Here is a 16560-nt window from a genome sequence, read left to right as displayed (position 1 = left end):
ATAAACTTGAACTCTGATGGGCCTGAAGCCTTATGCTTTTACTATCGTCGGTGTTACCTGTTGTGCATAATTAAAATTTGATGTTGACTGTGCAGTTAAACATAATGTATTTTTGCATCAGAATTGGTAGTCTCCTATTTTGTGCATTATTGTTTTGTGCTTTTCATAAGTTGTGACTTATGGACCTTAAAGACCTTTGAGAGGGTCAGTCTATAAATTTCCCTTGGGTATCACTAGGCTAATTTCAGAGTTATAAAGCCATTTGCCTAATTTATAGGCCATTAAATGAGATTACATAAAGCACACTTGTTGATATTTCTCTGTAAACTCCCTAAGGTTAAGCTCTCTAAGCCAGTCAGCTAGATTGATAATAAGGAAGCAGTGATAATTATGCAGGTAAATTTTGTTTAATATTGCAAAAAAAAAAAAAAAAAAAAAAAATATATATATATATATATATATATATATATATATATATATATATATATATATATATATATATATATATATCAAACTCGAAGATTAAAAGTTTGAATAGCAGCTTCATTGGAATTATATTTACCTCTGCCAAGGAGGTAATGTTTTCACCCCTGTTTGTCTGTCATCAACGGAACTCAAAAAGTTATGAACCGATTTTGATGAAATTTTCAGGAACTGTCAGAAGTGGGTCAAGGAGGACAATGATTAGTTTTTGGTGGTGGTCCGGATCAATAATCAATCAATAATAATAATAATAAATTGCTGCCTTGGCAGAGGTCTGCGCTCTCGGAGTGCTTTTCTAGTTTTGTTATGTTTTCCTTTTTAATTTTTTCTCAAACACTGGCATTTGTGACTTTTAACTCATATGCCTGAGGCTCTGCACATTTTCTGTATTTCCACATAAGCAGTTGTATTGTTTTTAAACAATGTCTTTAAACATTATGTAATATTATTTTATGCACTGTCATCATTTTTCAAATATTGAGACTTTCATCATGTGAATTTGAACTCTCATGGTACTGAAACTGTAATCTTATTGACGGGGTGGATTGAGACCATCTTCTGGGTCTTCCGGAAGACGGTCAGGTTATTAAGTTTATATTGACTGGTATATATATATTTTTTTTTCTGTTGGAAGACCATAAAAATGGAGGATGGATCAACATAGATACTTTGGAATATTGTCAGAAAATATCTCTAGGTCCGCTCCTGTTAATGACCATGGTACCTGTTGTGCATGATTAAAATTCAAAATTGACAAAATGGCCTATTTTGCATCTTTATTTTCTGTTTTTTTTTGTCTGTACATTTGACAGCTTTGCTGCCTTGTTTTTATTTCGCGTCAAGTGAATGTCAGAGGCGTTCATTCCTCACCTAGCGACAGAATGGGCTCAAGAAAGATATACGCTGAAGTATCAGGTAAATTCTTTTTACTAACAGCATGTAGGTTTTGAGAGGACTTGTAGTGTGAATTCTTGTTATCTTTGGAATAATAGGTTGCAGTTTATGGTACCGGTATACGCTTTTCGGCTTATTGTGACGTTATTTATAATTTACCAACAGGAGATCAAGTGGTTTGAAAATAGCAGTAGACCTTAGGTTTTTTTATTACATGTAGCGTTAGGTTAACATGATTTAGTGCACGTGTGTGTGTGTGTGTGTGCGTGTGTGCGTGTGTGTGTGTGAATTTAGCATTAGTAACAACCACAATATAGTTTATTTCCAGTAATAATTAACTTGCAATATAAAGTTAGATGAAATATGGAAACATGATTTAATGCTTGCACGTGTGTGTGTGTGTGTGTTAATTTATCAGCAGTAACAACCATATATAGGCAGATACAAGTATTACACAATATAAAATTAAGATGGAAGATGATAGCTAGGTCGCGCACATAAATCAACTTATACGATCCATTCATCTATTAAAGCTGACGAAGTACCTACACGTGCATCAAATATTCATGACAGATCCAGCTAAATTTGGTTACACCGCAGCGTATACTGGTTTTGTTGAGCGTATATCGGGATCACAAACTCCTATCTATTCCAATATGAATATTAGTTCTACATCATCATCATCACCTGTAGCATACAAAAATAACGAAACTCATCTCTTACATGGCACATTCCATAACATATTAATACTCCATTCTAAGTTTATTAGAATTTTTAAGCAAAAATTATTGACACTTGCAATATATATTGAATAGTCGATCTTGAGCCCACAGTAGGCCTATTAATGTCATTTTTATTACATCCTATATGAAAATCCGAACCAAAACTTGTTGACCCCACCCTCTCCCACTAAAAAGTGCATCTACATTCTCTTTAATTTTCATATGTAACTGTTCACGAATTATACTCAGTCAAAAAACGTCTACGCAATGGGAATCTAATCCGTGGAAAAATGCATTCAAGGTGTCAGCATTTTTATGCTAAGAAGATTAGCACTGTGAATTGTACAATATCTATATAAAACCGTTTTAAGAATATATCAATCTGTTCCACAGAAGTCAAGTGGTAAGCAGCCCATGAATTATTTGAATTTAAAGTAACAATACAATAATAATGAATAATACTTGTAATATGTAAAATTAAACATTAGTAATAATGACACTTTGTAACCTAATGCGTCTAAGCGCTGCGTACAACGTTAATTAATAACTGAGAATTATTACCACATGAATTATATATAAAATCGGTAACTATAAAAACTAAATAAGAAAACCTTATCAACACATTCAAAACTAGAATATTCATATTCATTCTAATATAATGGATGTTGATGCTCTTAACAGCAATGATGTTAAAAGAGTATTGAAATGAAGACTTATTACAAATTAATAAGAATCAAATTTTATATTGTGCAGAATCGATAAGGACTACTGCGCAATGCCGACCACGTGACCGGTGCTAAGACCGGAAGTTTGTCTTTTTATTAATAAAAACCTCATGGCTCATGCAACACCATTATTTCCTAATGACTTATTAATATTCATATATGAAAGTTTATCATATTTCTTTTGAATATCCTAGAATGTACATGGGACATTATCTTCGTGTAAATTTCAAAACAAGTTACAAAATAAAGGGAAAAAAATACAGTTACCTGAATAACTGAAAACAGGGAAGATCTTTGGGAATTGGTGTGCGGGTTTAATGTTATGATAATAAAATAGGAAGGTAACATCGGTTGTTTTTTTTTTTTTTTTTACTTTCAGATGAGTATACTCTGAACCCTTCTCAAGCCTAATTCGTACAGTGGGATTTGACTAATATAGTTGGACATCTTCGTCAAGAAGCATTTATACAAAAGACTGCCATCTATTTCGATAGTTGGACATCTTCGTCACGAAAGATTTATATAAAAGTCTGTCATCTTCTGGATAAAGGATATTTGAGAAGATTATCAGTTCACTCTATAGTTTTAGTTTGTCAAACGTGATGACTTTCGCTTGTTAATCATTGCAAATCATAGCAATTCATGTCTATTAAAAGAATATACCTTTACAAAGTCGAACAACAAACAACTGAGGCATTTGCGGCATTCATCGTACTGGTACTTATGTAGATCTTCTGTCCAGCCATGACAATTAATGTGAAGATAGTGTTACAAAACGGCTTGGTTACAATCATCGTATCCTCACTCCTCTTTGGTATGCTTCTTTTAACAGAAATCTATAAAACCGTAATTGTGTCAAGGTTTATTTTACCACAGCCAATCTACAGAAATCATGGCAAGAACGGATTTCAGGAAAGTCCAACGTTTCCAGAAACAAGGATTTCCGACGCATCAGAGGATGCTAAACTTATTTTATATTGGATTCCTAGTTCTTCTGGTTTTAACTACCTCGGGTTGAAAAAATATCACACCTCATTCGAAGGTTTGAAGTGTCCCGTGGGTAACTGTAAGGTGACGGAGGATAAGAGTGCTGCCTATGATGCCGATGCCATCATTTTCATGGGTCCGGCGTTAGGTAAAAAACCAGAAAAACGGAATCCCAAAACGCGCTGGATATGGACCAATCACGAGAGTCCATGTCACTCGAAGTTATACAGTGATTGGACGTTCAACTGGACGATGACTTACAGGATGGACAGCGACATCTACAGTCCATACGGATTCCCCATACTGGACAAAAAACACGATGAAGCCAAGAAAAGGGATTTTCTATCAGTTGCCAAGAGCAAAACTAAATTAGCGGCCTGGGCAGTCAGCAATTGTAATGCTGAAAGTCGACGTATGCAATATGTGAAGGAATTACAGAAATATATGAGCGTGGACATTTATGGGCGTTGCGGGCCATTCAAATGTGGACGCGACAGGGAAGCTAAATGTAACGATATGTTAAACAAAACTTACAAATTTTATCTTTCTTTTGAAAATAGTTTTGCCACGGATTATATCACAGAAAAATTATATAAAATCCTCCCATTGGACGTTATCCCGGTCACACGTTCAGGTGCCAACTACACGCGTCTAGGCATCCCTTCATCCTGGCACATAGACACACACGACTTTAAGTCTCCCAAAGAGCTGGCACACAGACTGAAAGAACTAGATAAAGACGACGTTGAATATGCCAAGTTGTTGCAATCAAAGGCGGACATTCAAGTCTCTTCTTGGATTCGTGGTTATTGTGATATTTGTGCCAAGCTTCATTCTCCAACGGAACCAGTGAAATCCTACAGTGCCCAGGATATACGTAGTTGGTACGGTACATGCAAACCCCCTGATGATATGCAGTTTATGACCGGCGGAGTATAGAAGATTACTTCGTTATTTGAGGAAGGGACGTTTTATCGGCTAATACGACTGGTCGCTGTAAAATAAATTATGCTGCACACGCATCAGGGAATGTCTACAGAAGAGCGAACAGAGTACTACAAAGTAAAAATGTGACGAGCAGATTGTTACAAAGTTATCAAATTACAAGCTGTTTCTTACAAGGTAATCACTTTTCTCGCGAATGGTTAGATTGTAATCTAATTACGAGCGGTTGGTTACAATGTAATCTTATTATGGGCAGTTTGTTACGGAGCAATAAAACTACGAGCAGTTTGTTACAAAGTAATCAAATTACGAGCAGTTGTTATGAAGTAATCAAATTACGAGTAGTTGTTACAAAGTAATCAAATTACGAGCAGTTGTTACAAAGTTTATATTACGAGCAGTTTATTACGAAGTAATCATATTACGAGCAGTTTGTTACAAAGTCATCAAATTACGAGCAGTTTGTTACAAAGTTTATATTACGAGCAGTTTATTGCGAAGTAATCAAATTATGAGCAGTTTGTTAAAAAGCTATCATAAAAAAAGCAGTTTTTTACAAACTACATACACATTGTCAGTGTTAGAGCTACATATGTACGTTCACAACCAGGATATCTTACACAATCCCACATCCCCCATTGGGAGCAAAGGGTCCATATGAAACCCTAGGACAAGCAATGCAAGTCTATTATCTTCCCATCCCTTGATGGCGATATTTTTTATCTCTGGGTGTTCACAGGGCAAACATATCCCGAGGTGGTTTATTTCGATGTAGTGCAATATCCTTTGAGTTTAAAAAGGGGTGGGGGAGGAAATCAATTATTGTATGGAATTTCAGGGAAATATTACAATGACTCACATGACTGGTAGCGAAGGATTGCTGTAACTTTATAGGTAATCAAAATGCATGGAAACATGACTTAGTAAAATGGGATCAAAGGGCAAATGCAGTCAAATTTGAGGCTTTCTCAGGAAAATGAATAAACTTTATTTTCTAGGGTATTGTTTTCTTCGTGCCTTGTTTGTTCGACCTCGCACAGTTTAGTGTTCTGTCGAGTAGGCTCAAGGTAGTTGTGGCACGCGGCACACACCATACCTCAGGCGCCTTATCCCCGTCTTCGATTGGCAGTTTAGAGCGGCATTGTCAACAATCTTGTATTATCTGAAAGCTAGAACGTACGGATTCATATGTCTTAGCTGAAAGGTATGTTTTTTAATGTGGTATCGTGCGCTCTCTCATTGTATGGGCCAGCGTCTACGACATTGTTCAATATGTACAACAGTTGGCATATCTCAACCGAATTGCTTTCTCTAAAAAAGTGTTAGCAATGATATATCTTATATACAAATGACCCTGTTAAATCTTTTCTCAGCTGCATATTACCATGAGCTGAATTACTCTGTCCATGAATTTCCTAAGAAGTCTATTTAAGATTTCGTTTGACGTCACAAAAAGTTTCTGCTAAAAGTAAATGAAGTCATCATTAAGGCATGACCCAGAACGCCAGTAATTGTATCATGTGTACACAACATCAACAAAATGTACACAGCGCGTGACTGCCACTATTATCAAAATTCATCAGCTTAATTGTCTTTCCGGTCATCTGGGCTGAAATTGTCGCAGAGGTCAGTTAAATCTCAAGGACAAAAGATGGCTTTTGTTTCCTGTCAGATAACACAGAGAGACAATATGCACCGACCCAGCCTTCCTGATGCCGTTCACTCACGCTCCACGTGGAAGTTGTTAGTTAAAGTCAAATTTGACGCGTGACGGTCCGTTTCATTTGAGCATGGAAACACATATACATCCATAATTTGAGCAAAAAATTCTACTCGCTAAAAGACAGAAGTACACTTGGCGCGTATTTCGCACGCGTCGTTTGTGGATTTATAGCACGGCGCGGTTTCACTTCACATGTGCTGCCTTTATATCTTAAACATATAGTCATATAGTTGAGGCAGATTCACCAGACAGGCAAATTTTTCTGTAGTAAGTGTCAGAGCGCTGACAACTGCATTCACATACTTCTGGTCTAACACTGCTTGCCCAGGTGGTCACAGACGTGACGCCTGTTATATTTTGCTATTTAATCATAACACCGCTACAATACGGAGTATTTGCAAATTTTAACGTTTACTTTCGGTGAAAATTTTGACAAAGGAAAATGTATTTATTCCTTCCTGCCTGTGTATGATAAAACAACAAAATACAACATATTTGGGCGAAGAATTTCTATAACAGTACGGCGGTCTCGCGTGTCCAGACGTCACGGTGTCGCCATGATTCGATTTACAGTATATATATTCGATTTTTATCTTCAGCAAGAAGTACAAGCGCACCCCCCTCCATAACAGTGCGCTGCTGTGGTGTTAATCGGTTTAATTCTCTACGTATTCATCACATGCCCAGGCAATGGTCAGTGAAGAAGGTAATAAACTGAATTAACTGATCTGTCATTACTGTCAGCCATGGCCATCACACATTAATTACAGACAAGCATATTAAAGGGATAATAACTCGTCGTTTCGGCCAAAAAATGAATTTTCCTAAAGTAAACAACAATTTCCCCATACTTACCAATGGTTAATAAATCCATTTTTACATTCAAAGTTAGTCCCTGGTTTTTTCTAAAAAGTTTGGTTTTTTGTTAAAATCTCTTAAGAGATTTTTACAGAGTATAGCCATCAATGGAGGTCACGTGGTCAAAAGACAAGCTCAGATATCAGAATAACAGCTATACATATTTAGTAGTACAACAGAATATATTATATTTCTGAGTTATTCACAATGTTTTTATTGTGAAATATAGATCTCATACGAAGAGTTATTATCCCTAAACCATTTCTTCCTCATGATTTATTCACTATGCCAGTATGTCACTTAGGTAGCAATAAAGCCTTGATGCTGGTAAGGTTAATACTTTGGTAGATGGATGAAAAGCTGTGATGACTGCTTTTCATGAAGATAAAATATGGTTGGAGTATTAAATACTGTTCATAGAATAAGCAGGATTGTTCCTTATCCTTGGCTAAGTTAATTCTTCCAAATTCTTGGAAAACTGTACTTCTGCAGCTTTTACATCCACAATTATATTTTGCTGAACGGACAAAACAGTCTGATGTCAATTTTCAGTTACTATATTTGGTCCCCTTAAACAATTTTTGGCATGATTTGAGCTTACAAAAACAAAAATCTAGACATAGTATAAAACCTAACAACTAAATAAGAATAACAATTAACCATTAAAATTAAATAAATAAGCAAATAAACTTGAAACATCTGTAAAGACCAACTCACTCACTCTCTCTGGTTTTAAGTCCTCACAAGAAATTAGTACATCACACAAGACTTTTTTTCAAAACTGTCTTCTTAAAACTGAAACGTGTCTCTAAATGCATCATAACTGGTGAAGGCACAAGAATGGCAATATGCAACCCAGAGATAATTTTTTTTTTTTATGCCCCATGACCTTGACCTTCTTAAACAAGTTCATTAGGTCAAAGTTCATCCTTGTCACTTTTAAAAGCAGCTGAGGCATGCTGCTTCATGAATGAAATAAAATCTTCTGGCTCTCTATTCCCACTCTCATATTTTATTGGTTTGTCTTTATTATTAGCTGGAGCAAAATAAATAGTAGGAAAACCTTCAGCGACGTATTCTGTTGGCACATCATTAGCCGTGGCATCAAGTTTTGCAATCACCAAGTTTTTCTCTTTTTTCACCTTTTTGGCCAGTTCTTTGTACTTTGGCTCTAAATTTTTACAATGGCCGCACCACGGTGCATACAACTCAATGAGAACGTCTTTCTTCTTATCCAGGACAATTTCTTCAAAGTTTTTCCCCACTACCACCTTGACAGGACCCTTCTGTTTAACTACAGGCTGGGACTTCACCACGGGCTTGAGGGCACCTGGTGGAGAAAGTGAAAGTATGAATTAGAAGGACTTTTCCAATGTTATCTACGGTCTAATCTTACTTATAAAAAATTCATTTTATGTTAATTAACTCTAATTTTAAGGATTTAAAATACATAACAAAACGAAATATTGCAATCTAGTGTTTAAACAAGGCTGTAATAGTAATAATTAACATACCTATTGCAGATGTTTCTATTTTATACAAAATTTTGAGAGAACCAAATGGTTTGAACATTGATCAACATTCATTTGACCTTTTGTCTACATCTTTTCATGAAAAAATTAGAAATATTTCACCCTTTTCTCCACATTTTTACCATTTCTGTTAAATAGCTTTCCACTTGAAAAAAAAAAAAAAAAAATCCCCAGAGCAATAAGCTACATCTTTCTATCACCAACCTTTTTGAAATTTATCCAAGAACTCCTTGAAGTCGTCTGCCTCATATTCCTCCGTGGGTTCCATGGCATATCTCTTCCCCTTAGAATCAAAGCAGCCAATGGCCAGCTCCTCACCAGAGTCGTCCAGCTGAAAGTCTTTCAGATGACCATTGTAATCCTCTTCATCAGCCACAGCAAATGTGATGTCAGGGTATTCCTTGGCAATGTCAGCAAACCGCAGACGCCAAGCGTTGGTGGCTGGAAAACGCACAAGTTTAAAGAAAGTCAAGTTTGGCTCTTATATACTGCACTTCAATACAATTTTGGTGAAATTTTACAATGGACCCCTGGTTATTCTGGGTCAAAATACAGATAAGGTGCTGATGCTCTCGCCTCCCTGTGTTACAGCCTGATTACTGTATCAGGCCCTCAAAACTAACAAAATAGCAATATCTTTCACTGCCAGACCAGGAACTTTCCCCTGCTTCAACCCCTTCAAGTGCTGAGTGCCAAGCAGGGAGACAGCAGGTACTGTTTATGAAGGACTGGTATGTCCTTGGCTGGGGTCAAACCAGTCTTCCAACAAAACTAATATGGTTGTGTCAATATTAAAACTGAAGTGGACAAACACACATTCTTTATTACAGTTGCAGTTTTTTGGTAATATAAATTTTACCTATTGAAAACTTTGAAGCTATAACAATAAGGTAAATACAAACAAATAAGGAACGTGAAAACAAATGTGCAAACATCGTTACCATACCTAACATTCTGACAGATACAGGAATTAGCCAAAACCCCTTTTACACTGGATGTCGTCCTTTCTGCGGCCATGAAACTGGCATTGGTGTGGATGTAGAAAGGAGGCACAAACATTGCTTTGGTTGCAGACTGAATACTCAATGATCCGGCAGTTGTCAGCATGTTAAGTATTATTTTTACTCTCAAACAGGGCCGCACTATGGAATGCAGAAAGGACGCTGTCCAGTGAAAAGATGGCTTAAAGGAGGAAAGGGGCATGTTAATCACCCTGGTATTGTGACGGTATCAAATGACCAGAAACTCACCATCTCTGTGGTCAATACTCCAGTCCACAGTGAAGTAGATCACACATAGAGGGCGCTTTGTCCAGCGTTTGGACTCCTGTGAACGGGTCATGTGACCTACCAGTGGCAGCTGATGCTTTTCATAGAATGCCTGAAGATCCTTCACTGATGGAGATTTCTGGAATATAACAACACAGGTATTAGTTTACCTTAAATCAGCAACCTGTGGAGTTAATACCAGAATTCATGTACTGGATGTGCAGATATTAATTACCAGTAAGTGACGGTATGATCTTCATGAACAATATTCAAAGAGACAAGTTTTCAACTGGGAGCATATAAATTAAGGATTTGCTTTTAATATTGAACCATCTATTATACCTTTAACTCATATCTAAAAGTCAATTTTCATTTATCTTTATTTTTTTGGTTAGTTTTAGACTGCACATCAGGAGGTATCAATGTGAAATATTTTATGAATGATAACCACTGCTTTTATCTACAGAGTAGGGTTTTGCAGCTGCAACCAGATTTGAAATATCGACATATTTTCTAATTCTTATCCTTATAGCTCATTTACTACTCCATTCATATCAGATGTGAAAGATTTTCCGAGTGAACCAGCCAGCTGACATTTGGATGGCTGCCAGCACCACCAGACAGCCCATATTTTCAAAGACGGCTAGACTACATATGGATTTTTTGGGACATATGATGGCTTTAGGCATACCTGGACTCTGAAATTTTTTGTAGGAAATTACAGGTAGTAATTGTGAATGGCCTGTACCCCCAAACCTGGGAAAATCCCTGGTTTAGAAACAGCTCTATTACCTCACTCAGTATGTGCCACTTGGGTTCATATTTGGTGTAGAACCTCTCTGCATTGAAGACCACCACGGAACCTGCATTTACTTTGTAATGGTTCCTTGATGCTTCATCAAAAGTGTGGGCAAACTTGTAGTCTTCCCGTATCTCATCACCTAGAACAAAGTGATTTCTTAATTGAAAGCAGGATTATATCCAATTACGAATACAACTTCTCAAGCTAGAGTTGCTTTCTCAAAAACATCCCGTTTTACCTATCATGAGATATAAAAATGCACATTATTGTTAATTCAGGTATTTATTTTCAAGACAGGAGCCTAAGTTTCAAATTAAAAAAATATATATTCTGAACATTTATCATGTGACCCAACACATAACCTTGAGGAATTTCAGCAACCAAAGCTCATGTCTGAATTTTACATATTACCCTATGTTATAACACTGTAACCTCCACCAGGTGTCACAATGCCAAGACAAGCCAGTCTGTACACTCAAATAACTCTTGAGTTCTCAGATATACTATGGTTTCACTTCAAACCCTACACACTCAGTCACACTTACATGACTCCTGGTATGTTTTGTACAGTTCATCCTCTTCACTATTGAAAAATCCCACAACTGTCACATCACCTTCACTCATGAAATTTTTCAGTTCTTTCAAAGTTTTCATTTCCTTGGAGCCAGGACCTTGATGTGTCTTCATGTATTCTACAATACCTACAGACAACAGCAAACACAGGTGGTCAAATGTCAGAATATAGAAAGGCCACAACATATAACATCACTGCAAACAAATATACAGACCAAGTTCTAGTTGTTATCAAGCCTTTCCTTTAAAGTAAAATCACAGACAAAACAAAGAACACAACAAAGGTTCCTCTCTACTTTATACTCCATAGCTTTGGCACTCACCAAACTGGTTTCTCTCCCCTTTATACTCCATAGCTTTGTCACTTACCAAACTGGTTTCTCTCTACTTTATACTCCATAGCTTTGTCACTTACCAAACTGGTTTCTCTCCCCTTTATACTCCATAGCTTTCCCCTTGCGGAACATCTTCAGTGTGGGATAGCCCTCTACGCCGTACTCTTTGGCTAGCTCTGTCTCCACTGTGGCGTCCACTTTGGCCAGAATGATAGGAGGGTCATTCTTCTGCAGGTCCTGTGCTGCCCTCTCGTACTCCGGAGCCAGTCGTTTACAATGTCCACACCTGGAGGTTCAATTGGGAAGGGATAAAATACAGCTAACATATTAACAAAAATTACTGAGTTATCTCAAGTCTAAGTAGACTTAGTTTAGTCTACAATGTAAGACCACATAAATAGAGGTTGTATAAAACCCCCGCCCACCCCAAGACCCTCTCCAGGTGTTTCCTGCTTTCTTGTCTTCTTATTTTTGTTATGGTTTGCATATGTTATGTTGTGTCAGAGAGAGAGAGAGAGAGAGTGAGAGAGAGAGAGAGAGAGAGAGAGAGAGAATTTTTTATGATTTTTTTTTCTGTTGAAAATCAGGGGGCACATTTATCAAATTTCAGCAGCAAAATCCAGTGGTTAAAAATGACTGTTGTCCCCATATAAATATAAATAACCCATAAAACTGACATGACATTATCATCAACTGCATGTAACGCTCACCAGGGGGCATAAAACTCCACCAAGATAAGCTCCTCCTTGTCCACCACATCATGGAAGTTGTCCTTGGTCAGAGTGACCACAGCCTCTGGAGGGGGTTTCCACTTGGGGTCAGCTCTCTCCTGCATGTACTGGACAATGCCTGGACAAAATAGTGGTCAATGATTTTACTTTTATTTCTCTTATGGAGTGGAGAAGAGCGGATGAAACATACTATCAATTTTAATCATGTTCCCAATTTTTGATTTTTGTACGGTTGAATTCATTTGTGTGCTTGGATGCATTAAATAATAGACAAAATTAAATCAGGATTTACTACTGGATTTAATAAGTTTCTGTTCAAATCAATCATTTTGAAGTACACTGCCTCACATGTATACAGGCATAAGTCACAAAATAAGGATGTAATGAGGTGTAGGTGAAACAACTTTAAAATTTCACCAATTTTAGATATTTTGATGTCAAAGTAAAAACTGTTCTCCTTACCGTCCTCATGTCTGGGTCCATCATAGTCAAACTGCTGACCTTTCTTGAACCATTTCAGTGTAGGATAGCCACTGACATCATACCTGAGACAACAAGAAAAGAATATTGTGTTAGCTGTGACAACAGAATATTGTGTTAGCTGTGACAACAGAATAATTATTGGCTGTGACAGAGCATTGTGTTAACTGTGACAATCAACAATCACTAGCTGTGTGTCCCTTACTTCTGAGCCAGGTCTGCCTCTACTGTAGCATCCACTGCTGCCAGTACCACTGGAGGGTCGTTGTTCTTAAGACGCTTGGCGGCCTTCTCGTACTCTGGGGCCAGACTCTTACAATGACCACACCTATGAGAAAAACACAGAATAAATATTAATATTATACATTATAAACATGAATATTATTGTAAATATGACGTTTATTCTACAGGATCATTAGTCTTGGGAAAGAAACAGAAACATGGCTTTTTATTCCATCATAAGTCTTGATATAGCTTTTTTAAATACAAAATCATAAGCATTGGTAAAGACAAAAATCTGACTTTGTTCAATATTACATCTATATTCAAAATTATTGCCCATTCTAATAGTTTGCCATCTACAGCATAACCATCATCACAAGATGAGGCTACAGGTGTTATTGTATGCTCCACTTATATTTGTCACTATAACATCTTTGCCATGACTTTTTTTCCCATATTAGGAAAATAAAAGGATTCAGAATGCACCAAACTCAAATTGGACAATTAAAAATTTACATTTCAAATGTTTTTCAGGTAAACTAAATCACATGCAAATATGAACGTGACCTCAGAGGTGTAACATTTATTAAATGAATAATATAAATGAACTAAACAAATTAAAGTCATAATATCTGAGACTGTACTGACCATGGAGCAAAAAACTCCACTAAGACCACGTCATTAGATGCTATGGCATCATCAAAGTTCTTCTCGTTCAGACTGAAGACAGCGGGCTCCTCTTCCTCTGCATCATCAGCTATGTCTTCACCCTCTTCTGAAAGAAACAAATATAAAAATATAACCATCAGCATCAAAATGTAAACAGAAAGATGATCTTTGAAGAAATGTGGCCTCCACTGGTATGAGTGTGTGGTTTGATGTCACTGGAATCAGTATTCCTTGTCAAATGTGGATTCAACCTTTCACTTGCCCAGTTGGGTTATCCTCCCCCCCCCCCCCTCCCCCTTTGTACAGTCACCACATGTCACATAGAAGGAATGATCTTAAGTAAACCACTGGTATGAGGTCAAACCAAAAACATTCAATAAAGTTGCTTGTTGGTCACATGACTTTTCACAGGTGTGCTGATATGGAGTCAATATAATCAATATACCTGTAACTTTAACTTAGCAATGTAACGGGTACCGGAGTTGACGGATTTTATGAAATGCAAAAAATAATCCTACATAAGGAAATGTCCAGTTTACTGCAAACGGAATTGATTATCTCTAGTATTTTTCAGAGAAAACGTGCTGTCAAAAATTCATAAATAAATCTATAATTTGCTGGATTGCTACTGGTGGTCAATTTGCTGACGTCTCCGCAGAGCAGTGAGCAGTGTCGTATAAAGGCTAGCACGCTAGATCACCGGTAACAGGGGACGCGCAGCACTGTTCAACTGACTGCTGTCACTTTCAGTATTGAACTATACTGTGACTCCATCGCCTGTCCAGTAACGACAGGTCAAAGAGGTTTCCAAGAGCGAGGAAAGGCAGAAAACTTGGCAACCGGCAAATTCTGACTCCCAGTTTACTGTGTTTTAGAATTTTAAAGAACCCATATGCAGAATAAATTACTTGCACATTTACCTGGTTCATCATCAGTCTTCGTTGCCTCATCATCGGCAAGTACAGAAAAGACGTCAAGTAAAAGAAAACACAATATTAAAACTTTGATCTTCATTTTCACTACACCTGCATGTGTTGCATGGACCGAACAACAACGTGGAAGGATATTTCTCCTGTACCGGAAGTGAAGAGCGCATTTCCGCAACTGGTTATCTATATTTGATCATCCACACAACAAAGCCATATCGTACTGAATGAATCAGATATCAATATTGTACATAACACGTTGAGAAAAACAATAAAATCGGACAAATTCTAAATATCAGGAAGGCGGAAGAATTTAGACTTAGAGCAGGGTGAACCAATGAGAGCTTGCCATGTTAAGTTTTTGCACTTCTTTTTTAAAGCGTAAACTTTAAATAGGTCAACAGCATTAAGTAAACCACAGTTTGTCCGAGGCCTTCGGATGTTAAAAAACTAACCAAAAACTACAAACCTAATTTCAGAGGCATATGGGGGAAATTCTACATAAAACCTTAGGTATTTCATCATCTCCTTTGATACTTTTTAAAAATTAAACCAAATTAAAAAAAATAATAGGCCTAATAATGCCAGCTCTGCCCACTTTCTTTCAGTCATTCAATTTTTTATCAAACATAAGATTGTATTTTGGATGAGAGAGAGAGAGAAGCAAGCGGGCAAAATGTAGGGTAACAACTGTTAAATTTTATTTATTCATTTAATATTTCGGGGGGGGGGGGGGGGGGTTCACCATGAGTGAAGGGGATTATCTCCAGCTGCAGACATGTAGGGGTATGCTGTGATCACGCACTGATATGATACCTATAACGTGGGAATAGTTAACACTATGTACTGGTACACTGTACGTTCACAAGTCACCACGATGAAATAATTAATTACCTCATCCCCTCCCCTCGCAACTTGTAGGCCTAAGGTAAATCCCGTTACCCCCGCCGGCCGTCATCTAGGTGAACGGTGCCTACAACGTACACATGCATGTACATGTATAGACGTTAAAATCATGTTTATTTATTCATTTACTTGTTTGTTTTGTTATAGTTAGTTGTACTGTCTTTGATTGTACCTAATTATTTGTGAAGGTGTATCAATAAAGAATCTACAGGGTTACCACTTAATATGGAATATTATTTTTTGGCGAGTAAATTTTCTACGAAATATTTAATTTTTTCTCTAACTACTTTAAATCCAAAACTGAGGTGTCACTCCATGTGCAGCCAGGAGTGTTACCTAATTACCACAAAACTCTCGAAACAAATGATATGCATACAGCTGCATGTTCTGTTGTCAGAAATGTGAGGGGTGGTCTTTTCGGTAATTTCTGCCCTTGTATAAAAACGCATGGGTTTGGTCAATCTTTGGAGTGTGTTTAGAGAAGCAACAAAGGGATCGCTCTGAAACTTGACAGGTACCTTAGCGAAGATATGGTTCGACAGCTAAGCAACGCAGCTTACTTTAGGATTCTTGCTCTTAAAGAAAATGGCCAGAAACAGCCATTGCCAGGTAATTCAAGGTTTATCAGGAACCGTTTGTAAAGTCCTCCAAAGAAATGCTGCAACAGTGGCACCTTCTCCAATACCTCGACCAGGGTGTCCGCGTATCACACCAAGAAGACAGGATCGCCTTCTCCTTAGAGGACGCCGTGCTGGCCGTACAAAGACAACCAGTGTCCT

At 37.3% G+C, this 16560-nt stretch overlaps 2 protein-coding genes across 2 annotated transcripts; one reads left to right on the top strand and one right to left on the bottom strand.

The window, feature by feature from the left end:
- Positions 1-3175: 3175 nt before the first annotated feature.
- LOC106176975 (lewis-type alpha-(1,3)-fucosyltransferase-like) lies at positions 3176-5758 on the top strand. The gene has a single exon (XM_013559580.3). The coding sequence runs from the start codon at positions 3569-3571 to the stop codon at positions 4748-4750; it is 1182 nt and encodes a 393-aa protein (XP_013415034.2). The 5' UTR covers positions 3176-3568; the 3' UTR covers positions 4751-5758.
- A 2120-nt stretch (positions 5759-7878) lies between these two features.
- On the bottom strand, positions 7879-15049 carry LOC106159818 (protein disulfide-isomerase A4). The gene is made up of 11 exons (XM_013536223.2): positions 14870-15049; positions 13929-14055; positions 13264-13386; positions 13041-13123; positions 12558-12696; positions 11928-12133; positions 11485-11640; positions 10930-11078; positions 10120-10276; positions 9074-9310; positions 7879-8667 (listed from the first exon to the last, which is right to left on the bottom strand). Exons 1-11 carry the CDS (start codon positions 14961-14963, stop codon positions 8255-8257), a joined length of 1884 nt encoding a protein of 627 aa, XP_013391677.2. The 5' UTR covers positions 14964-15049; the 3' UTR covers positions 7879-8254.
- Between the last annotated feature and the right edge of the window lie 1511 nt (positions 15050-16560).

Source organism: Lingula anatina, chromosome 5 (genome assembly GCF_051362555.1).
Source record: "Lingula anatina isolate TDL-2025a chromosome 5, LinAna3.0, whole genome shotgun sequence".
Classification (NCBI taxonomy): Eukaryota; Metazoa; Brachiopoda; class Lingulata; order Lingulida; family Lingulidae; genus Lingula; species Lingula anatina.
Note: the sequence above shows the minus strand (reverse complement) of the source record. Positions and strands in the feature narration are given on the sequence as shown.